General features: G+C 43.4%; 1 protein-coding gene across 5 annotated transcripts in view; it reads left to right on the top strand.

Annotated features, from left to right (window-relative positions):
• The window catches only part of smap1 (small ArfGAP 1), a 329,292-nt gene that overhangs the window by 209,644 nt on the left and 94,087 nt on the right, over window positions 1-25,561 (top strand). For all 5 annotated transcript variants that reach the window (XM_038800670.1, XM_038800673.1, XM_038800671.1 and 2 more), the window contains one exon: window positions 588-660. In XM_038800670.1, the coding sequence (XP_038656598.1) occupies window positions 588-660 (73 nt within the window). The remainder of the gene's footprint in view (window positions 1-587; window positions 661-25,561) is intronic.

Here is a 25,561-nt window from a genome sequence, read left to right as displayed (position 1 = left end):
AACAAGCACCATTATGAACCAGTCTAGGTTTTGATACCCTCGCCTTTAACATCCGCGTGGTTCATAACACAATCTATTGGAGACCTTTCCCCTGTTGTGACCCATCATTTGGAACTTCCTCTCCAAATCACTCCAGCCCACTTTATCTCTCGCTTTTGAGGATGACCAAAAAGTACCGTCAGTTCGATATAGGCGTTCCACACTTTGCCACAATTTTGCTAATCTCTGTAAACTTTCCTTCTTGGAGGTAGGGTCTATTGTTCCTCCCCTCAAAATGCTTAGGAATTTTTATCCTGGTTAGAGGCACTGTACAAATGTAAATTTATTGTATCAATACCCCGTGCTCCTTGACGGTGTATTGTAGATTTGCTCCTCTTACTGTGAGAAAGAAAACTCTGGCATTTGTGGTGTTCTAAGTCAGGAAAGTGCTGAACCAGTGTTGTAGAGCAAAAAGAAGGAATTTCATGTGGAAGAGACCAGAACGAAAGAAAATGATCTTTCAAAGGGTGCAAATGTTAACCTGACTGCAGCAATTCTTTAAGATAATTTTAATAAGTTTACTAATTCATATTTGCTTTTAACGACAGAAGAAAGATCAATTGGACACTAGGATGAGCCCTCAGAAGATAGCGCAATCCAACATCGACCTATTAGGCCTGGGTGAGTAATGAATATTGAGGTGAATTTTATTTTATGATTGTGTAAGATGTAACACAACCTTTTACTGAAATGAAAATAACAATTATTCTTTGCATCAATAGTCATTGTTGGTAAAACTTGTAATGGTACAGGTAGTCTTCAGAGGGCCTATGAATTGGTAGTTCTGGCATAAAACATCTATACATGCCTTGCTGTGCAGCTTAGGAGTGTAAGTAATGAACACCTCGGGGAAGGAATTTCTATCTAAAGACTCTTTGTCTGTGGCATTTCAACATTTGCAACACACAAGATTTTAGGAAGGCTGGTATAATAGTTGTATTTTAGTATTATATTTTAGTATTGTATATGAAGAGCATATTTTGAATCTTCCCTGCTGAATAGGTTGTTTTCAACAGATGTTGACCAAGCAACCAAGCATTTTTGACAAATTATCTTCCTTTCTATTTGAATTACAATCTCGCCCCATGTGGTGCAAGTTCATTTTGATCTTCAATGCCTATCTTTTTTGCTGTCAGTTGTTTGTCTTAATTTGCAACTAGTTTGCTTTTTGCCCTGAAAACCATATTTGCCTTTGTTTATAGAACCATCGTTTTAACTTCTCTAGCTATTTCTTGATCTGCACGTACGGTTGTCACAGTGATCTTAAAACATTTGGCTACAAAAGACTGCTACAGTCAGATCCAAGTTCAGTTTAAATCAAATTAAGGATTATTCTTTTGCAAATTAATGGAACTCGGAAAAGTTGTCCTTTCAGTAGCCTGAAGGAAGAGATTGCTTCTTCTACTTACGTTTCTATAGAGAACGAAAAAGTGTTAATGTGAGTTTTAAAATTGATAAAGTTCAATTATGGAAGGAAATATGAATTATTTGTAATTCTATGAATCTAAAATCTTTTAGTAAGTAATCTTGGCTAAGGCATAAATATTATCCAGGAACCAGAGAGCTCTTCCATACTTTCAATAGTGCCAAGTAATCTTTTACATGCACTTGAAGGGATAGGCAGGGACATTGTTGAACATCTCGCCTGAAAGACAACACCTCCGACCGACAGTGCAGTACTCCCTCAGTACTGTACTGAAGCATCAGCCTGGATTGTGTGCCCCTGTTCCTGGAGTAGGTCTTGAACATGCAACTTTATGACTCGGGTGAAAGAATGTTACTGGTAAGTTAAGTCTGACTTTGATGAGTTGAAGGTCCAGCAGATATGAGTAAATACAATATCCAGATTGCCAAGAGGTGGAGTTGTTTGCGTATTCGGACAGCCACAAACCTGGATTTCTGGATAATGACAGATTCTGCCAACATAAATGGTGAACAGTCTCCCTTTAATTGCTCCATATTCCACATTAACTTAAATTCATTCCCTTTCAGCATTTTTTTATGTCAGTTACTTCATTGGTCCTGTAAACCATTAATGCAGATGCTCACAATGAATAGAATCAGGATTTATTGAATGTCAAGAGATTCTTCTGATAGACCTGTATTGCAAATACGCATGTTTCAGTGGAAATTTGTTTTCATTGTTTCATGGGATGTGGGCACCGCTGGCTAGGCCAGCAATTCTTGCCCATCCCTAAAATCGCTAGAGAGGGTGTTGGTGAGCCGCCACCTTGAACCGCTGCAATCCGTCTGAGTGCTGTTTAGAAGGGAGTACCAGGATTTTGATCCAGCGACAGTGAAAGAGCGGTGATATATTTCCAAGTTGGGATCGTGTGTGGCTTGGAGGTGAACTTCCAGGTGGTGGGGTTCTCATTTGTCTGCTGCCCTCGTCCTTGTAGATATCAGCGGCCATGGGTTTTGGACGTGCTATCTGAGTAGCCTAGCTGACCTTCTGCAGTGTAGATGGCGCGCACTGCCCTACTTTCCATTGATGGCGGAGGGAAGAAATGTGTTTTGTGGATGGGTGCCAGTCAAGCAGCTACTTTGCCTGGATGGTGTCAAGCTTGTTGAATGTTGGTGGTGCATGCATCCAGGCAACTGGAGAGTATTCCATTGCACTCCTCATTTGTGCCTTGTAGATTGTGGACAGGCTTTAGTGAGTCAGGTGGTGAGTTACTCACCGGAGCATTTCTAGCCTCTGACCTGCTCTTGTAGCCACAGCATTTATGTGGCTAGTCCAGTTCAGTTTCTGGTCAATTGTAACCCCACCGGATCTTGATAGTGGGGGATTCAGTGATGGTAATTCCATTGAATGTCATGGGGCGATGGTTAGATTCTCTTGTTGAAGATGGTCACTAGTGTGGTGCAAATGTCAGCCCAGGTCTTGTCATATTTGTCCAGGTCTTGTCATATTTAGATATGGATTGCTTCTGTATTTGCAAAGTTACGAATGGTGCTGAACATTTTGCAATCATCAGCTAACATCATACATCTGACCTGATGGTACAAGAAAACCACATTTTGTAAAGAGCACCCGTGGCAGATGGTTGATATTTTGATTAATTCCATTACGTGGATACGTGGGTTTGAGTAGGGTGATCATGGCTCGGCACAACATTGAGGGCCGAAGGGCCTGTTCTGTGCTGTACTGTTCTATGTTCTATTAATAGAGATAATAATTAAAATGAAGCTTATATATGGTGGTACCCAGTCAATTAGTCCCATATTACACATTGTCCTTCACATTCTATAATACATGCAGCATCTACTTAATGTTGCTAACTCCGTTATATTTGGGTTCATGTTACAGCGATTTTATTCTGTAACCTTTTTGAGAAGAATGCCTGGGGCTCACCTTTGATGTTCCATTTTATGTATTCATTAATATTCAGAAATTGTATTTAGTTAGGGTATCATTATTCCAGTTTAGCCTTTACTGTATAGAAAACTGTAGAGCAAAGGTCATCTTCTCTCAGTAGTCGTGTCTGCAAGCTCTTACTGGACATTGACATATTCTTTCATATTCTCATGGGTCATTTCTTGAAACTTACCCTAGTTATTATCTTTGTTACTCCAGGGTTAATTTCCAGTTTTGCTCAAGAGTCAGTCATTTATGGCAGTGTTTTTCAAACATTTTTTACGCCAACCAACGTCATAAAATATTCTCCACAGTTACTTTTAAGAAGTTACACTCATTGTTGGTGCTTCTGTATTATTAAATGTAAAATTGTAAATTGAGCTGCTAGGGGCTGGTTTAGCACAGGGTTAAACAGCTGGCTTTGAAAGCAGACCAAGGCAGGCCAGCAGCACGGTTCAATTCCCGTACCAGCCTCCCCGAACAGGCACCGGAATGTGGCGACTTAGGGGCTTTACACAGTAACTTCATTTGAAGCCTACTTGTGACAGTAAGCGATTTTCATTTCATTTCATATCTCACCTTAAATGACAGTTCCACCCTGACACCTAGCTAAATCTTCACATCAATTGTTAACATTTGGGGAATTGCCTGCAAGCCCTGGAAAGATTAACAGGCTCAATATTGCAGTTTTATCTACGTCACGTTTGCTCGTTCTAAACCTGGCACGATCTTGGATAGGAAATTAAAAAACTTAAAACTTCCACTTCAGAAACAGGAGCCCAACGGCTGAACTAAAAACACGGTCAGAGAGAATGTCGGTACCCCTGTCGGTACCATTTCCCAGGTAATTATGCAACAGACTAAAAGCGTGGAAAAAAACCCATTGCTGGGCCTAACTCAGCTGACTGATATGCAAAACGTGCAGGCCCATTCCATTCCAGACACCTGCGACATTTTAGCGGCTCCTGTATATATGTGTAGTTTAGTCACCAGCTAATGCCATATTTGGCGAACAATTGAAGTCCCAATAAAGATGTAGAAGTCCTTGCGGTAGAGGAACCAATTCAGCTGATGGAATCCATGTAGCCACATGGCAGGGACTGACGCTTGGGGACGAGTACCTGGGACGAGGGGCTGGAGAGTGGCATGGGAGGTGATCAATATATGAAGCATTCTTGAAGGACAAGAGCCCGATGTGGGGAGACAATTTGGAAGTGGAAGGAGTGGACGTAGGGGCGGAGGAGAGAATGATAAAAGATGCACGGGGTTTGTTAGTGACACACTGAACCCAAGAAATAATACAGATCCTGACCCTGAACACAGGAGCAAGAAATGGCACCCAAAGAGAATTTTACAGGTCTCTGACTGCAAACTGTCCAACTACACTGTGGCCCAGAGAGACAAGGAAGTCCACAGCACCGGCTTCTCCATCAGCCTCGTGTGCTCATACGCCGTACTGCAGTGAGAATTTACCTAAAGAGAAAATGGAAAAACTGGTCAGGCGATCTTTGGGGATCATTTTTGGTGACCTTTTGCCGACCCATTCTACACCATCCTGCGAGCCATCCACAGGTCATGACTCCCACTTTGAAAATCACTGATTTATTGCACAGTATGAGGCCATTTGGCCCATTGAGTCTGTACCAGCCCTCTATGGAGCAATCTAATGAGTCCTATTACCTCACTCTATTCCCGTATCCCTGAAAGTTTATTTCCTTCAAGTCTCAATCAATTTCCTTAAGGTAATCGTCTCTACTTCCGTTACCATGGAGGGCAGCGAATTCTATTGAATCTCTTTCTGCAAAAAGAACAACCCCAGCATTACGGGCCTGCTTTTACCTCTTATTCATGAAGCCCAAGATCCTATGTACTTTGCTAACTCTTCTCTCAATATGCCCTGCCACTTTCAAAGATCAATGCACATGTACCCTTCGGCACCTCAGTTTCTGTACACTCTTTAGAACTGTACCGTTGAGTCTATATTACCTCTTTCTATCCCTTCTGTCAAAATGCATCACCTCGCAGTTCTCTCCATTCCTGCAGCTACTTGCCTGCCATTCTGCTGCTGCAGTCAATTCCTATCATCCTCACTGTTTGCTATTCCTCCGAGTTCGGTATTGTGGCAGCATGGCCCCTTTAAGGGGCACTCCTTCACTGGCCGCGTGACCCGCAAGGAGCTGGACAGAGCGCGTAAATTCTAACCTGCTGGGTGTCTAGGCGTGGACCTGGCTGTTGGAGTATCGGCAGAGTTAGCTTGGGAGTTGAGGGAACTAGACCTGTGTTGGAGTTGTACAGTTCTGTATCGTTCTTCCTGTTTAAGTAAATCAACACTACCTTTTCGCTTCCCTTCACACTACAACATTGCCGACAAGAATAAATCAATCCAATCGCAGGAAAGTCGTCGTAAATTGAAAGTGGCCTCTTGAGTCCTGAAAAGTTAAAAGCTAGTCGGCTGTCTAATAGCAATGCCACTGTTTGAGAAAATTGATCCTTTTTATCCAGAGGTTCAAAGTTGGGTCCAAAATGTGGAAAGTAATTTGTCTGACTTTGCATCTGGTTTGTGTATGGCCTTCTTTATTAAAACTGAAACAGATGAATTCCTTACACTTGTCTTTGGAATGCTCTCCCCACAATGATGACAAGCCTGTAAACCTTGTGACTGCCAGTCACTTTTCTTCTTCTCCGGCTTTGTTGCTGCCAATGAAATCAGAAGACAAACAAAGTAATATTACTTACAGTTTGCGACCCACAAACCTATACGGCGTGATCTAACGGAAAGGTTTCTAAACATGTAGGGTGCAATCGGAGTGTCATTTGTGGTGTGTTTTGCGAGGAGCTTCACCCTGGCTCTCGGAGAGATCCCCACTACTATCTAACCACACATTGTATTATTTTGACCCTGAAGAGTTTATCCCCAGTTGTAGACGGTGAAGCAAGCTAATCAGCTACTAAAACTAAGCTAATCAACTATGTGTGCGTCAACACCTAAATGTCGTCAAACGTGCATGTGCTGATATAAATAAGCTTGTACATCAGCATCTACAGATGCGTTTCGCTGAAGATGTAATAACTGTGTACCTCAATAAAGGATTTCTAAAAACTGCCATCGGACTCCAGATATATTTGAAAAATATATGTTCTAAAACCAGTCAAGCCCACAGCGATTTATTTTCATCACTGGGGAGCTGAACCTGCTGGCCAGACTGTCTCCTCTGAGATCAGGCTGCCGTTTTGAAAGGGTGCTCTGATCTCTGAATGTGCCACACCCTACACCCATGGGCCATGTCACGTCCCCATACACATGGACATTAACACCACCCCCCCCACAAGTAATGACACTTTATGGGATCGCTGAGGTCCTCCCTCCCCCTTTTTCAGGCCTTCCCACAACCCCTTTCAGGACCTCCACCCCACCTTCCAGGACCTCCAACCCATCAACCCAAGGAGGGTGTCCCCTCTTAGGCCCTGATCCCTGGCAGTGCCATCTGGGCACCCTGGTACTGCCACCCTGTCGCCCAGACAATGTCCTGTCGGCTTTACAATGTCACTTGGACATCTTGGCAGTGCGATCAAAGTGGAGTCCAAGGCACGACCCTGGCCTTTTCCTGATCACCCAGGGGCCTTTGATGGCTGTGAGACATTTGCGTGGACCAGTAATGAACAGCGCCAGTTGTGGACTTCCTGAGGAGTCTGTTAGATGCCGGGAGCCCGATAGATCCTAGGTCAGCATGCCCAAGAAGGGTTTAAACCTACTGAGATATGTGAGGCGTGATCCCGCCTCATGAAACCTGGTAGATCTCGCAAGGCGTACTAGCGATCCGGAAGCCCGCCGGAGGCATCTACCAGCTGCGACGTGCTCCTGTTGTGATGCAAAGCGACCGGTAGATCTCATGCGAAGCATAACATCTTTGGAGGCTCCGGACTCTTAAGCCCTTTAACCAATTGCAACAAGTGAGGGACCATTACAATCCCCAACCCTCCATTATTATGCAGCACTATAAATTTCATACATTTATTAGAGGTCCTGGAGAGCTAGTATCCGCTGTTGCAGCCAGGTTTCGACAGATGTCAGAACATTGAGAACTTGGTACTTCTCTTAACGACATGTCGTGTGACCGGTTGGTCTGTCAGGCAAACAACTTAAATATTCAGAAGAAATTGCCGGCAGAAACAAAGATAGCCTTGAACAAAACAGTTGATTTGGCTCAAGTGACTGAAAGCACTGAACAATGCAGTTTTGAACTAGAAGGTGTGCAACGCGAGGTGATTCAGTTGTGATGGGAAGTGGTGGCCATGGAGGTCGATACAGGGGCACCTGCCACAATATTGGGCGAGCAAACATTTGGGTTTCTGCAGGGAAGGCTGCAGCCTGCGAATCTCAGCAATACATCGGTCACCTTAGCCATCTATACTGCCCAGCTGCCATTAATCATAGTGAAAGGACAAAGGCCAAGCCTGATGGGTCGGGATTGGCTGAAGAAAATAAAGCTAAATTGGCTGGAAATATTTGGAATCAGTGACAGGGTTTTACTGAAGCTTCCAGATAAATATCACAAGGTTTTCCAGAGAGAACCGGGGTGCATAAAAGGAGTGAAAGCAAATATCTACGTAGAACCACAAGCAATGCCAGAAGATTTTCATGCCAAACAGGAGTTGATGGGTCTGGAAGACCTGGGGGTAATTACTCCAGTACAGATTTCCGAATGAGTAGCACCGATTGTCCCAGTGCTGAAGCTGGACCTCACAATCCGAATCTGCAGTGATTACAAGGTGATTGAACAAGGCTGCTAAAGTAGATAAATATACTAATCCTAGGATAGAGGATTTAGAAGCCAAATTGACAGGGGGCCTCAAGTACACCAAATTAGATTTAAGGCATACGAGCTGGAAGATAAGTCAAGAAAGTTCTTTACCATAAAAGACCCACAAAGGTTTATTCTGATATACGAGGATGCCCGTTGGTATTTCCTCTGCTTACGCTATATTTCAGGGCACAGTCGAGAATCTTTTGCAGGGAATTCCAAATGTTGTCGTGTATCTGGATGATGTCCTAGTGGTGGGAGCAACACCAGAGGAACACAGTCAATTTGGAGGACGTCCTCAAAAGAGGTTTAAGAAGGCTGATAAATATCGAAAACGGGAGTTTCAGGCTGGTGAGGACCTGTTTAGGTTTCAGAGTTGATGGAAAGGGATTACATCTACTCGAAGATAAGATAAAGGCAATACAAGGGGTACCTGAACCAAGGAATACATCAGAATTGAAGTCCTTTTTAGGGATGGTCAATTATTATGGCCACTTTGTCCCCAGTCTGTTTTCCATTTTGGCACCCCTGCATCAACTACTGAAGAAGCACCAACTTTGGAAGAAGATTCCCAGAGGGAGTTTTTCGCCCAGGTTAAACAGGTCTTGCAATCGCTGGCCTTACTGGTCCATTTTAACCCAAACAAACCCATAATAGTCACACGGGAAGCATCCCCTTTTGCATTGGTACGGTATTCTCGCACAAGGTGGAAAATGGCGTGGGTAGGCCTGTCGCCTTCGCGTTCAGAACATTGTCGGATGTTGCAATGAAATATTCCCAGATAAGTCTGGCGGTCATTTATGCCGTAAAATAAGTTTAATCAACATGTTTATGGGCGACACCACATTGTCGCAGGCCATAAACCATTACTTGACATTTTTCGAGAAGATATACCGGTCCCGTCAACATCATTCGCCACATGGGCATATCATTGGCTGCATATTCGTCTACCTTTTCAGGATAGACTGAGTACCCAGATATCAAATGCTGATGCTTTGAGCAGGCTTCCACTTCCACAGACTGTATCTGAGCTCTCACTCTGGAGGACTTCATCTTGACTCTGAATTTTCTCAACAGTCTACCTACCTATTTTGCCTGCCCATATTAGGACTTGAACCAACAGAGACCCTGTGTTGTCAAAGCTAAAAAAGCTACTGTGGGCAGCACGGTAACACAAGTGGATAGCACTGTGGCTTCACAGCGCCAGGGTCCCAGGTTCGATTCCCCGCTGGTTCACTGTCTGTGCGGAGTCTGCACGTTCTCCCCGTGTGTGTGTGGGTTTCCTCCGGGTGCTCCGGTTTCCTCCCACAGTCCTAAGACATGCCGGTTAGGTGGATTGGCCATGATAAATTGGCCTTAGTGACCAAAAAGGTTAGATGCGGTTATTGGGTTACGGGGATAGGGTGGAAGTGAGGGTTTAAGTGGGTCGGTGCAGACTCGATGGGCCGAATGGCCTCCCACTGTATGTTCTATGTCATGGTTCTCACTAGCTAGCATTTTGAGAAGTCAGAACAAAGGTTCTGCTGTGAGGTTGCAGAAAAATAGTGCCATAGACGACAGCCTCTTCTCCAAGAATTGCAGAGCAGACATCCTGGTCAGTCCAAGAGAAGATGCTGGCCAGGAGTTATGTTTGGTGGCCAGGGATCTACAAGGAGATCAAACGTATAATCAACCATTGTGAGCAGCGTCAGACTCCGCACACCGTTGGGAATGGCCGGGGCGACCGTGGATGAGGGTCCATATCGATTTAGCAGACACTTATTTGGGAATGATGTTTTTAATCGTAGACACTCATTCAAAAGTGGATGTCCAGCTCATGCATTCGATGACCGTGGCACCCGGCATTGGCAATCTGCGCCAAATGTTTGCCGTACACGGCCTACCAGATATGCTCGTCTCGGACAACGGTACTGCCTTCACAGCCGAAGAGTTTGAACTCTTCACTAAGTGCACGGGGATCAAACACATATGGAGCACCCCCCCGCAAACCGCCGCCACCACCACCTTGTTTCAAACAGACTGGCTGAAAGAGTAGTCCAAACTTTTAAAGAGTCAATGGAAAATTAGTCTAATCGGCCACTGCTGCTTTGTTTAGCGAACTTCTTGCTCTCGAACAATACGACCCTGCACACCACCACTGAAATTAGCCCAGCTGAGTTGTTGATGGGCAGGCGCCTCAGGACCTGGCTTGACCTCATTTTTCCACATTTGTCGGGAAGGTATCTCAGCACTGCCAAGGGCTGCAGGTTGTTCCCAGCAGAAGATTTAGTTTATGTTGAGAACATTGGAGGAGGACCAGAGTGGATACCTGGGAGGATTGAAGCCAGGACTGGGCCAGTGTCTTCTGTCATCGACCTAGAGGGCCGAGAAGCGAGAAAACATGCAGATCATTTGAGAAGAAATGGTCGTTTCCACAGCCGGGTGTGCGGACCCGGTTTATGTTACCAACATACATTTTGGCGAGTCAGTGGTTTTAGAACCGACAACATCTTAAGGGGAATCACGTGGGACCACAGAAGGAGTTTGAGGTAGTCAGTCCTGCCCCTTCTTGGGAATTTGCCTGCCTCTGCTCTGGACTTGGATGCCTCGCGTTTGGCGAAGCCCGTTGCCAAGTTGAAGTGCTCGGCGAGAGTTAAGAAGTCACCTGATAGACTTATCTTTCAACTTTTCTTTGAGCTCCCTTACTGTAATCCTCTTTGACTGTACATTATTGTAAATAATAGTTTTTTTTGTTTTTGTATTTCAGGGAACTTAAGGGGAGCAATGTGGTGGTGTGGACCTTTTTTTAGGGGTGATCGTGGGCCACTTGAGCCACCCGGAAAGCGCAAACCCAGTCTATTGGGTGTCTAGGCCCAGATTTGGCTGTTGGGGTTTGTCAGAGTAAGCTTGGGAGTTGAGAGACCCATGACCTGTGTTGGGGTTGGTTTTTATTAAATCTTTCCAATTAAGGGGCAATGTGGCGTGGCCAATCCACCTACGCTGCACATCTTTGGGTTGTGGGTAGGTAAGACCCACACAGACAGTGGAAGAATGTGTAAACTCCAGACGGGCAGTGACCCGGGGCTGGGACCGAACTCCTTCTGTGGCCCCAGGTGAGGCAGCAGTACTAACCACTGCGCCAGTGTGCAGCCCCTGTGTTGGAGCTGTACTGGCCTGCATAGTTCTTGTTTAGATAAATCACCATTGTAATTTAACACTGCCTCATCGCTTCTCGCACTATTCTGATATCCTAATAATTTATATACATCAGAAAAGCAGTAGTTCTAACATTGACCCTTGTGGAACACCACTGTCTACTGTTCTTCAGTCTGAAAAATAACCATTGACCACGACTTCCTGTTTTCTGTCCTTCAGTCAAATTCTTATCCAATTGGGCTCAGACCCTCCAATTCCATAAGCCCCAATTTTGCTAACCGATATTTTATGTGGTATTTGGTTTATCCACAAATTCCCTATAGACATTGTTCACTGCCTTCTCTTCATCACCATCTATTAATTTGTCACAAAATTTGTGAAAATGATTCCATTCTATCCCCATCACACAAATCATCATAATGTTGTGTAGAATTAAATAGATATTGCAGTAGCGAAACAACTCCACCAATTTGTTTTCATTTTTATCCTCCCTGCGAGCAGTAACTCCAATCCCACTTAGTTCTGATGGTTTTCTGTTCCCCTTTCTTCAGTTACCAGCCTAACCTATTCTTCAATCTTTTCGTGGCCTTTTCTTTAATCATTCTCTGCACTAAATTTCTTAAATTTATTCTTATGTCAAAGAAATGTTAAGCTGTCTTGACGGTCGCTTCCTCGGATGAAAGATTTAAGACATGTTTAAGACAGTGTTGACATGGCAGATAAATGGCTGATTAATACATCTTGTGTTGCTAACAGGAACAGAAAAGGCAGTCAATATGCGGGTCACTCCACCTGTAGCCTTCCAGGATCCCTTTGTCACATCCTACATTGCTGCCACATGGAACAACCTTCATAAATCTACCACACAATGTCTAGACTTGGAGTAGTACACCACCTCCTGTGGTGCACAATTCTGACAGGTGGTTTAATGGACTTTTACATCCCGCAACCAACACCCCACACCCGCAACTCTGCGATCTGTGCTACCATTGTTACATTTCGAAAGAGAGAGAAATGCAGAGTAATTGGGAAAGTCACATTCAATATTAGAAAACTGTGTGCCATGGGTTCACAATTCCAGGCCTGGGAGGGACAACTTTGAGGAACTGGAGAAGCTGGGGAAAAGTGTTTGGCTTCAATCTTTCTTTCAAGTCAAAATTAATTGGTGCCAGTTTTGAGTACTTCATACAGTATAGTAGGAGACTGTACAGTGCCACTTATAAAGAACAAAGAAAAGTACAGCACAGGAACAGGCCCTTCGGCCCTCCAAGTCTGCGCCGACCATGCTGCCCATCTAAATTAAAATCTTCTACAATACCGGGGTCAGTATCCCTCTATTCCCATCCTATTCATGTATTTAAAAGATGCCTATTAAACGTCAGTATCGTCCCTGCTTCCACCACCTCCTCTGGCAGCGAGTTCCAGGCACCCACTACCCTCTGTGTAAAAAAAATAAATAAAAAATTCTTGCCTCGTACCTCTCCTCTAAACCTTAAATCTATACCCACTAGTAATTCACCCCTCTACCCTGGGAAAAAGTCTCTGACTATCCACTCTGCCTACGCCCCTCATAATTTTGTAGGCCTCTATTAGGTCGCCCCTCAACCTCCTTCGTTCCAGTGAGAACAAACCAAGTTTATTCAACCTCTCCTCATAGCTAATGCCCTCCATACCAGGCAACATCCAGGTAAATCTCTTCTGCACCCTCTCTAAAGCCTCCACATCCTTCTGGTAGTGTGGTGACCAGAATTGAACACTATACTCCAAGTGTGGCCTAACTAAGGTTCTATACAGCTGCAACATGACTTGCCAATTTTTATACTCAGTGCCCAGGCCAATGAAGGCAAGCATGCCGTATGCCTTCTTGACTACCTTCTCCACCTGTGTTGCCCCTTTCAGTGACCTGTGGACTTGTACATCTAGATCTCGCTTACTGTCAATACTCTTGAGGGTTCTACCATTCACTGTATATTCCCTACCTGTATTAGACCTTCCAAAATGCATTATCTGCAATGCCATGACCATAATTTACATATTTAGGACACCCGATCTCCCAGTAAGCTGCCTTTTATTGAAATGGAAGTATTTCCTTTCTCTTTGTAAAGGGAAGATGCTGAACTTTAACTTGAGTTTTGTGTGGGCATGTGGGGTTATTGGGCGTGTCAAAGGTTTTTTGATTTCAAAATAACATCACTGCAAAGTAAGTTAGTAGTTAGAAAACTTTTAACTTTCGGAACAAGGTTATTTTGTCTCTGGTAAATTGAGACCTGTGGTCACCATCAAAGGATGGCTTCCATTTATATTAGGCCTTCAATGTACTTTTACGTCAAAGTGCTGCATAGGAGTATTATGAATAGAATTCGACACTGTGTCACATGAGATTAGGATCGATGACAAAAAGCTTGGTCAAAGGTTTTTGAAAACATCTTAGAGGAGAGGTGGAGTAGACATATTTAGGAAGGGAATTCCAGAGCCTGGAGCTCCGGTCACTGACAGCATAATGATTATTGGTGGGGGAACGAAGAGAGACCCAAGTGGTCAGAATTGGAGGATGCAGAATTCATGAAGGATTCAAAAATTCCTGGGAAGAGAATTTTTGAAGTGAGGTGTTGCTAAATTGTGAACCAGTGTAGACTGAAGGAGTGATGGACGAATAAGATTCATTGCAAGTTTGGATTAAGACTGTGGAATTTTGACTTGGCTCAGATTAATGGAGGCTGCAAGATAGGCTGGCCAGGGGAATGTTAGAATAGTCAATTCAAACAGAAACAAGTATGAAGGTTTCAGCAGTAAATGGGCTGCGGCCATTAGAACAAATAATGGTGCATGAAATTACAGTTTCAAAATGGCTGCCGTCGATGGGCTTTGTATGAACATTTCAGCCCCCCCCCCCCCCCCCCCCTCCCCCCCCCCCCCTAAACCGGAAGTATTTCATGATCAATAATATCTGCAGCATAAAATTTTATAAAATGCTTTCGTGGAAGCTTTGGAGAGAGTGCAAAGAAGGTTCACCAGGATGTTGCCTGATCTCGAGGGTGTTGGCTTTGAGGAGCGGTTGAATAAACTAGGATTATTTTCACTGGAAAGACTGAGGCTGAGGGGAGACTTAATAGAGGTCTACAAAACTATGAGAGACATAGACAGCTGGATAGTCAGAGGCTTTTTCCAAGGGTGGAAGTGTCAATTACAAGAGGGCACAGGTTCAAGGTGAGACGGGGGAAAGTTTACGGGAGATGTTTTTCACAAGAGTGTTGGGTGCCTGGAATGTGCTGCACGAGAATGTGGTGGAAGCAGGCACATTAGCAACATCTGAGGCATCTGAATGGGTACATGAATTGGGAACAAATAGATGGATACGGACTGAGTAAGGACAGCGGTTTCGTTTTTAGTTAGGGCACCATGGAGGGCACAGGACGGGAGGGCCGAAGGGCCTGTTGCTGTGCTGTACTTTTCTTTGATGTTCTTTGTTCTTTGAACCTAATGGAGAAGAGACACTAAACTGCCTGGATTGGTGGCTAAATAACTAGAATTTTCTCCAGGATGACTGAGCATCCATTTGTTTCCTTGTTTCAGGAGGATTTGCTGAGTTATGAGAACAGGTGGATATGGATTGTCACTGACTAATGCTCATTATTACTGTGCCTTGTATTTCATTGTTTCTACTTGTCATTATCCAAATAGTAATGATGTATATTGGACTGTTTCTGAGAGTAGAACTTTGTCCCTTCATACTCATTGGATATCTTTCTATATCTAAAATAATTGGCTGGTTGAAGCCAAAATGGTGGGCTGCCCTTGCTGCCTGAGTAAAGATCATCTTTTGCCTCTCTGAATTATTGACCTGTCCTCTGGACTCTCTCTGAGTCTCTTAACCATTTGTTAATTGGTGTCACCTTCTTCCCAGAAGGTTGACTGATTTGGATTCCCATCTCTGACTGTCCTGTGCTTACACATGCCACATAGATCGATTGCACCCGCTCATTATATCCATCATCCATTTATCATCTGCTTCCCTCTGCTATGTTTCTATTGATCTCTCTGTCCGAGTACGTTGTTTAATAGAACTTTATAATTCTAGTAAATGTATGCATCCAAGACGCATGTTTCTACCTATTGCGCCAAAACAATATATTCTTTTTGTGGTTTGACTCTTCAACACGACAAGTATGTTTCTTGGGGGTTCTGTCAGTACTCCTATCAGGTCAGAATTCTGCTCCCCCAATTCTGCTCCGAGCTTGTCTCTTCTGGAACAACAGCAGAATCAGCCAGTCACAGCATAATCAAAGCAGAAGGGTGATATGCAGCGGAGAGGTTTTGCAGTTCTATAATTTGTCCATTTTTTCCTTCAATGTCTCAGAAATGAGCTTAAAATTGAAGCTGCAGAAGCATCAATCTTAAATGAAAGTCCGTTTCCAGCATTATTTTCAGCCTATTTCATGCACAGACATTGGAAGCAGTTTTCAAGACAACACTGGATAAAAGCAAATTACTGCGGATGCTGGAATCTGAAACGAAAGAGAAAATGCTGGAAAATCTCAGCAGGCCTGGCAGCATCTGTAGGGAGAGAAAAGAGCTAACGTTTCGAGTCCAATGGCTTTATGTCAAAGCAGTCAGAGAATATGGGGAATATTTATACCGTGGAGTGAGAATGAAAGATGAGTCATAGCCACAGAAACCCAGGGAAACGGGGTGCTAATAGCCCGCATTCAGGACCAGGACCTTCCCGTTGCTTGCCATTTTAACACAAGACCCTGCTCCCATGCCCACATGTCTGTCCTTGGCCTGCTGCAATGTTCCAGTGAAGCTCAACGCAAACTGGAGGAACAACATCTCATCTTCCGGTTAGGCACACTGCGGATTCCGGTCTCAACATCAAATTCAACAACTTCAGATGATTAGCTCTACCCCACCTCGACCCATTTGTTTTCATCCCATTTCATTTCAACTGTCTCTTACCATTTCTTTCTTTCTTCTCGTTCTTAATATATATTCCCCCCCCCCCCCCCCCAATCTTATCCACCTTTCCTTACCCTTTCTTCTCTTTGCTTAGCCCTTCCCCTCCCCCCACAATTACATCTATCACAGTTTACCCTCTGATGTTAGTTTCTCTGCTGTTTGGCCGTTCACATATTTTGTTCTCTCTGGGGACTGCCATTAGCACTCTTCTCCCTTGGTTTCTGTGGCTATTAGCACCCCGCTTCCCTTGGTTTCTGTGGCTATGACTCATCTTTCATTCTCACACCACAGTATAAATATTTCCCATATTCTCTGAATGCTTTGACAAAGACCCATTGGACTCGAAACAATAGCTCTTTTCTCTCCCTACAAATGCTGCCAGACCTGCTGAGATTTTTTTCCAGCATTTTCTCTTTTGTTTCAAGACAATACAGTGGTAGAGTAAATTGAATCGCTAACATGCACCACGAATAATTGTATAGATATCAGCTGTGGCTCAATGGTAATACTTCCACCTCTGTGTCGGAGGTTGTGTGTTTATCCTGAGTCCCATTTCAGAGGGAATAGAGCAGGAAACCTCAGCTGATGTCTGTTCTGTACTATTAGAGGTGCTGTTTTTCAGATGAGATGTTAAGCAGGGATTATTCCCTCTGAGGAAGATGTGCAGGGTTCTGTGGTGCGACTTGAAGTGATCAATATTTATCTCTATCGATATTGGTGCAGTATTCTCATCTGGTTCTTATCTCATTGCTGTTTGGGATAGCTGCCCTGTTTCCTACATTACATTCTGACTACACATCAAAAAGTACTTAATTACTGTGAAGCGCTTGAGGTCAGCTTGCACTCTTGACAGGTACACGTTCTTCCTTCTGGAGTCACGTCAAAAGCAGGTTCAATTTTGCTGTTCATCTGCTTTATTCACGTGGAATGGGAATTCGAAGAGAGGATTGTCGGTTTTGCATTCTTAAGAATAGCGTTAGATCGCTGTTCCTACTTGAGGTGGTGGTGTAGTGGTAATATCATTGGACTAGTGGCTCAGGCTAATACTCTGGTTGAAATGCCACCATGGCAGCGGGTGAAATTTAAATTTGACTAATTGGTGAATTCAATTTATTCATAAAAATCTGGAATTAAAATCTTAGTAATGGTGTTATTGTCATTAAAACCCATCTGGCACACTCATGGAAATGTGATGATCTTAACAGCTCTGGCCTACGTGTGACTCTGGACTCTTGATCCACAGCACATAACTGTCCTCTGAAATGGCCTAGCAAGCCACTCGGGTTAGGGGCAAATGGAGTAATTAATTGCCAATGATGCCCCTCACCCTATGAAAAAATATACACTTTGACTGGGAAGAATTTGTGATTTTCTCATTTTCAAATATCAGTGCAGAGTGAGATGCTCCCTATGCACCAGAGATCCATAAACCAAATAGTTGTGCAACATTGATCCACTCTATCATAGTCCGAATGTCGGCTGTGCTGGCTACAAGCCAGTTACCAAAGCTATCTCATTCATAAATACAGAAAGAAATGGCAGCTTAAAAGTCAGGGGAAATTCTGTTCAAAGTACAATCCAGTGGCTGTAGGGGGAAAAACTGAGTTTGATATTAAAGAAATCCCCATGATAACCTGACTATATCCCTGAGCTATTGTTTATATGGTTTCTACCCGTGCACTGTTCGTCATTCCTGCATTTTCAATTTGGGCATGTTTGTTTGAATCCTTGTTTGTCCTTCAGAAAACCAGGTCAAACAGTACTGTGGGCAAAGTACTATATCACCAACTTACAGCAGCTATGCCACTGTTGCCCCTATCTGTTTCAAGAAAGTTCACACGTATTAAAATGTCTTCAAGATGCTCTAAGAAATTGCACAAACCTTTGATATAAAAATACTGTAAGAGTGTGTTACTCGTGTATAAAATCAAAACTGCAAGGAAAATGAGCACCTAATTAAGGTGAAAAATAGGTGGCAGGATCATATACCAGGGCACTATAAAAAGCACAAGAACATGGTTGGGCTTGCAGGCCATTGTGCCTGTTCTCTTATTCAAATTGAGCGATAGGGGACCCCTGGATGGTTGGGCTCTGAGCAGGGTGGTAACCTAGCATTGCAGATGCCGCCGTGCACCATGGCATTGCCAGGCTGAGTGCCCAGTTGGTGCTGGTAGCATCTTGTCCATGCCGGGGATTGGGCACGGCTGTGTCCTGCCATTATGAGGTGTGGTGCGGGGGGCTCGATGACCCTGTAATTTGTGAGTTGGGAGGGGAGGGGGATCCAGAGGCTGGGTGAGAGTGTCTAGAAATCGGACGCCATTTAAAATGGCGCTCCAATCTCTTCCTGCACTGGCGGTGTAGCTAACTGCGGCCTTGGCGTGCATTGATTGTGCATTTTATCCTCTGTGCATTTGCAATGAGTCCACATTACTGTTCCAAGTCAAATGCATCTTTCCTGAGATGTGGTGCCATTGGCAGAACACGGCACTCTGGATTGTGGTTGACTAAGGATTCTGTGCAGTTGAAATATTACTTTCACATATTTGAAACCCTAATTCCATTAGCCTTTTTGATTATTTTGTACCTGTGCATTCACTTTTAATGAGTTGTGTTCATGGATCTGTAAGGTCTTTACTCGCCACAGTTCCTCATCTCACCCTATTAGAGAGTATTCTGATTTTTCTTCAAAATGGACAACTTCATACTTCCCTGAAACATACTTTCAAGTACCTCGAACATGGTTTTTGCCCATTCACTAGGTCCTTTTGTAGCCTCCTGCTGCCATCTACAAAAAAAACTCAGCCTTCTGTTTCCGTTGAAACGTCAATGAAATAATCCTATAGGGCTACTGGGATCGAGTGGGGGGAATGGGACTGACCAAATTGCTCCACAGAGTTGGCAAGGGTTGATGTGCTGAATGGTCTACTTTTGTGCTGTAAATAACTCTGACTCTGACTTAGAGTCAATTGCAAACATAGAACATAGAACAGTACAGCACAGAACAGGCCCTTCGGCCCTCGATGTTGTGCCGCGCAATGATCACCCTACTCAACCCCACGTATCCATCCTATACCCGTAACCCAACAACCCCCCCCCCCTCCTCCTCCCCCCTCCCCCTCCCTCAACCTTACTTTTAAGGACACTACGGGCAATTTAGCATGGCCAATCCACCTAACCCGCACATCTTTGGACTGTGGGAGGAAACCGGAGCACCCGGAGGAAACCCACGCACACACGGGGAGGACGTGCAGACTCCGCACAGACAGTGACCCAGCCGGGAACCGAACCTGGGACCCTGGAGCTGTGAAATAGCCGCCATGCTACCGTGCTGCCCACCTGGGTATACTACCATCTATTCCTTCACCCTGGTAATTTATGTCCCATGATTGCCTTCAATTTTGTGTACTTTCATTATTGTTAATAATCTCTTCTGAAAACCTTTATTAAACCACTTCTGGAAATTCCTATAGTTATCAGAGAGAAAATTTGCCTCAGTGATCTGCTCAAATAATTAAACTAGGTTTATATAGTGAAGGAACATGCTGACATCCCACCCAAAAGAGGAAATTGAAGCTGGAGCATAGACTAATGGGGTGTAATTGATGATCAAAATTTAATGGCTTTAGTATTTTGGTATTAACTTAGTCATGCTTTATGGGGCTGGTGTTTAAAGCATTTCTTTTGTCTCTTTCATTCCTAAAATTAAATGAGTTCATCATGCAAGGACAAAAGGACAGGTAAAGAAACCAAGGATGCCATCGAAAGGAGGTGTTGATGGCAGGGTGACAGCCAATTAAATAAGAGAGAAATAAGATTAAATAATCAATCCAGCAAAGAACCTTGGCACAAAATAAGGGTAGAACTGTGATCTAAAATTGTTGCACTCAAATGTTTTTTTTAAATCTAAAATTAATCTAAATTTGATCTAAAATTGTTGCACTCAAATGTTGAGTCCAGCAGGCTGTAAATTTCCCAGTAGAAAGTGGAGGTGCTGTTCCTCTATAGCTGGCTCTGGTTATTGACCCTTCAGCTATTAGAAACTTTTTTTTTATTTACCGGACTTAAATCCTTGATAATTTGAAATACCTCCCATCTCTTTTAGCCGCTCTAAACTCTCAGGAAAATTACCCCGGCTTATCTACATTACATCCATCTTAAAGTGCAGTGCCGCGATTTGGGTGCAATACTCCGGATGGGGCTGAACTAGCTTTATTTAAATACATGTTCAGCACAACATCCTGACTTTGTACATTCTGTCTCGGTTTGTATACCCCAGGATCCTAAAAGAGGAATAAATTATTTCAAGTTAACTGAACTGTAGATTTTGTCAGTCTTTGATGTGACTGCTTGAATTTGCATGAGATTCAAACAAATCTGTGTTTTAGAGAAAGCTAATCACATGACTGCAGGCATGGCGCTTTCAGTTGATGCATTATTATATCTAAGACTCTTAAATGCTTCTTATTAGTTTTATTATTTTCACTGAATGTAATATTTGTTTAAAAAGTAGCTATTCATTATATTGGATATGTTATCGTATCGTTCTGATTTCTTTTAACGTATGTTTTGTACAATGTTTTGAAAATCTACATTTCAAAATCTTTGTTACTTTGATTATTTATCCTTGACATATGTTGTGAATAAACAAGCAGTCCTTTTGTGTTCCGAAGTGAACAAAGGGATTGTTGGTTCTGAGAGTGCAGATTCATTATTCATGTTACAGGTTTAAAACCTCTTGGGATGGGAGCATTGCTGCAGAAATAGGTTTTTAAGTACACATTGAATCTTGAGCCTGCCTCTGTGAGCATCATTAGATAGAAGGATCATTGAATGATGTGGTTCAAATTGAATACTGTTTTTCTGATATGCCTTTCTTTTTGCCAGGAGAGAAAGGGTCCAAGACAGATGATCTGATAATAAATAGAGATGGAAAAGGGTGAAGAATGGCCATAACGGCTTTTGTTCCATTACCTCGCCATCACCATAGCAACGTGGTTGCCTGCTCACAAGTTATCACTAAATCTTTAATGTTGATGCTTTAAAAAGATTACACAGGACCCTGTAGATGAAATCCTTTTCTCCAAGGTTGATGAGATATTTTTAAATGGGAGCAGCGAAAGAAAGTAGCCTAAAGAAATATGACATTAGGGCAGAGAAGGTGAAGTACTTCCATTTAAATAAGGTATCTCGGTAGCTGCATAACAAAGGAACCTTTCACCTCATATTGCCATCAATAATCTCGCCTACTTCCAGCTTTTTTTCTAAATTGCAAAAATAATAGTAACTTAATTGGCAAAATGATTAATGCTTGCATACATTAGCATGAGGACTAATATTACACTGAATTTAGTGCTGGCATCCATCACAGAATGAAGTGCAGCTTATTGTCAGCCTGGGTGATTTTTGACATGGGTATTGATGAACATGGTTCTGTATATCATGTTCAGAAATCCTTTCCTCAAAAAGTTTATTGCACAGGACATGTTGCATAAACTTTTGAATGCAGTTTCGATTCCCAATTATTTTGAGAGATATTTTGTATTCCTGTTGCACGCTGAGAGCAGGGGAAATATCTAATCTTTTGTACATGATATTTCTACAAATCTACTTTCATCAAGCATTTCAAACTCTGTTTTGGAAAAGTTAACACTGAAGGCGTACTATTTTAGCCAGTTAGATCAAGTTATTCTCCAAGTTGTGCAATCAAGTCACCCAGTTATTCCGACTTTATTACAATTTGGTTACGATGGACCCTTTAATGAATTTAGCCGAGTGTGCAACAGCAAATAATATTACCCATCTTTTGGGTAATATTACACACTACAAAGTGTGGCCTCTGCTCCGCAGGTCTAAATTCCCTGGGGTAGACTGTATGCCCTGGACATTATTGCGGATTATAATTGCACCTATTTTGAAAATCTCATCGGCCCAAACAAAAAGTGTCCACTCCCAAAAATCTGCCATTAATCAGTTCAACTAGGTTGGGTTTTCAAATATAATTTTTCTAAGGTCTTGCTTTAAAAGTGGATTCTTGAAGTTAACTAAAACAGCTTAAAAATAGGATTGTCGCAAAAAACAAATCATTTTAAAATCTGTGTCAATCCATCACTTTGGTTTTAAATGACAGAAATTCAGTTAAAAAGATATAAAACTATTTTCTAGTTACATTGGCATTTGTGTGCATGATCCTTGTTAAATGAAACAAGAAACGAGAGCAATTAGCAATGGGCAATACATAAACATCAAGGAAGTGTGGATGCTGAAGGCTGAAATAAGAACAGAAAATGCTGGAAAGATTCAGCAGGTCTAACAGCACCTGTGGAGAGAGGAAGAGAGTTAACATTCCGAGTCCAAATTATTCTTAAGTACAAGGGGAGCAAATCAATGGAGGCATTATTGGAGTACAGAAAGTGCAGTTTTGAGCTTAAAGCAAATAGGAGAGCAAAGAAGGGGCAGCACGGTGGTGCAGTGGGTTAGCTCTGCTGCCTCACGGCGCCGAGGTCCCAGGTTCGATCCCGGCTCTGGGTCATTATCAATGTGGAGTTTGCACATTCTGCCCGTGTTTGGGTAAGGTTCCCACCACAATCCAAAGATGTGCAGGCTCGGTAAATTAGCCACACTAAATTGGCCCTTAATTGGACAAAATGAAATGGGTACTCTAAATTTATGTTTTTTTAAAGGAGAACAAAGAAGGGATATGAGAAAGCTTTGGCTGGTAAAAGTAGGGAAAATCCCAAGATATCAATGGGAAGAGGATAACAAGGCAAAGAGTAGGGCCCATTAGGGACCTACAGGGAAATGTGGGTGGAACCAGAGGACATTGGTAGGATGTTGAACCAATACTTCATATCTGTCTTGACCCAAGAGAATGAGGAGGTAAATATAGAACTTTTTAGAGAGACTGTGAGGTTCTTGAACAGATTGTCATAGGAAGTGGAGAAGTATTGGAGGTGTTGGCAGGCTTAAAAATGGACAAACCTCCAGGTCTGGATGAATTGTGTGCCAGGATGCTGTGGGAAGCTAGGGAAGTGATTGCAGGGGATCTGACCCAAATTTTTAATTCCTCTCTGGCCTCGGGGAGGTGCAAGAGAACTGGAGAACAGCTAATGTGTTCCCATTATTTAAGGAAGATTGTAGAGATAAGCCAGAACTACAGAATCATGTCAGTGGTAGGAAAACTATTAGGGAAAATTCTGAAGGAGATAATCTATCGGCACTAGGTGAGGCAAGACTTGATCAGAAATAGTCAGCGTGGCTTTAATATTTTGAGCATGTGACCAGGTGTGTCGATGAGGGTAGTGTAGTTGATGTAGTTTACATGGATTTCAGCAAAGCCTTTGACAAGGTCCCACGTGGGAGACTTATAAAGAAGGCAAATTTACGTGGGATATAGGGTAACTTGATAAGGGGATTCAAAATTGGCTTAGCTGTAGAAGAGAGGGTGATGACAGACGACTGCTTTAGTGACTGGAAGCCAGTGTCCAGTGGCGTACCACAGGGATCTGTGCTGAGTCCCCTATTGTTTGTCATTTATATAAACGACACAGATGACTGTGGGGGTAGGATCAGTAAGTTTGCACTAAGATTGGCCTGGTAGTTAACAGTGAGGTTGAGTGTCTTGTGTTACAGGAAGATACAGGATGGTCAAATGGACAGAAAAGTGGTAAATGGAATTTAACCCTGAAAAGTGTGAGATGGCATACTTTGGAAGGAGTAATGTGACAAGGAAGTATTCAGTGAATGGCCTGACACTGGGAAGTCCCGAGGAACAAAAGGACACTGACACGTTTGTCAATAGATCTCTGAAGGCAGAAGGGTGGTGACAAAGGCATTATGGGATACTTGCCTTTATCAATTGAATCAAAAAGCAGGGAGGTCATGTTTGGGTTGATTGGAACTTTAGTGAGTCCACAGCTGAAGTACTGTGTGCAAATCTGGTTGCCACATTATAGGAAGGATGTGATTGCATTGGAGGGAGTGCAGAGGCGATTCACCAGGATGTTGCTTGGGATGGAACATTTAAGCTATGAAGTGAGGTTAGATAGACTTGGGTTGTTTCGCTAGAGCAGAGAAGATGGAGGGTGACCTGACCGAGGTGTACAAGATAATGAGGGGCGTGGATAGGGAACAGCTGTTCCTCGTAGTTGGAGGGCCAGTTACGAGGGGACACCAGTTCAAGGTGAGGGGCAGGAGGTGATTTGAGGAAAAGCATTTTTTACATAGAGGGTGTTAAAGATCTAAAATGCACTACCTGGGAGGGTGACAGAGGCAGATTGCCTCACATCCTTTAAAAAGTACCTGGATGAGCACTGAACACATCATACATTCAAGGATATGGGCTAAATCTTGGCAAATTGGATTAGATCGGCACGGCAGGTATTTTTCATGCGGTAAGAAGTCTTACAACACCAGGTTAAAGTCCAACAGGTTTGTTTCAAACACGAGCTTTCGGAGCACTGCTCCTTCCTCAGGTGAATGGAGAATTGCCAAGCAAAAACTTACAGCTAAGTTCCGCACGCATGAGTGCGGCCTCAACCAGGATCTTGGATTCATGTCGCATTACATTCACCCCCCACCATCAGGCCTGGACTTGTAAAATCCTAACAACTGTCCTGGCTTGAGACAATTCACACCTCTTTAACCTAGGATCAGCCCCTATCTCTGGATCTGTAATGATTTGATTACCCGCAAATGCTCGCAATTTAGGGGCAGCAGGGTAGCATGGTGGTTAGCATCAATGCTTCACAGCTCCAGGGTCCCAGGTTCGATTCCCGGCTGGGTCACTGTCTGTGTGGAGTCTGCACGTCCTCCCCCTGTGTGCGTGGGTTTCCTCCGGGTGCTCCGGTTTCCTCCCACAGTCCAAAGATGTGCGGGTTAGGTGGATTGGCCATGCTAAATTGCCCGTAGTGTCCTAAAAAGTAAGGTTAAGGGGGGGTTGTTGGGTTACGGGTATAGGGTGGATACGTGGGTTTGAGTAGGGTGATCATGGCTCGGCACAACATCGAGGGCCGAAGGGCCTGTTCTGTGCTGTACTGTTCTATGTTCTATGTTCAAGCATGTTCTGGCATTTTTGACTTTGTCTATATAAATGTTTCTAGAACATACCTCTCCATTCACCCGAGGAAGGAGCAGTGCTCTGAAAGCTTGTGTTTGAAACAAACCTGTTGGACTTTAGCTGGTGTTGTAAGACTTTTACTGTGCTCACCCCAGTCCAACGCCGGCATCTCCACATCATGTTTTTCATGCGGTGCTGCAGACTCAATGTGCCAAA

Source organism: Scyliorhinus canicula, chromosome 6, assembly GCF_902713615.1.
Source record: "Scyliorhinus canicula chromosome 6, sScyCan1.1, whole genome shotgun sequence".
NCBI classification, from domain to species: Eukaryota; Metazoa; Chordata; class Chondrichthyes; order Carcharhiniformes; family Scyliorhinidae; genus Scyliorhinus; species Scyliorhinus canicula.
Note: the sequence above shows the minus strand (reverse complement) of the source record. Positions and strands in the feature narration are given on the sequence as shown.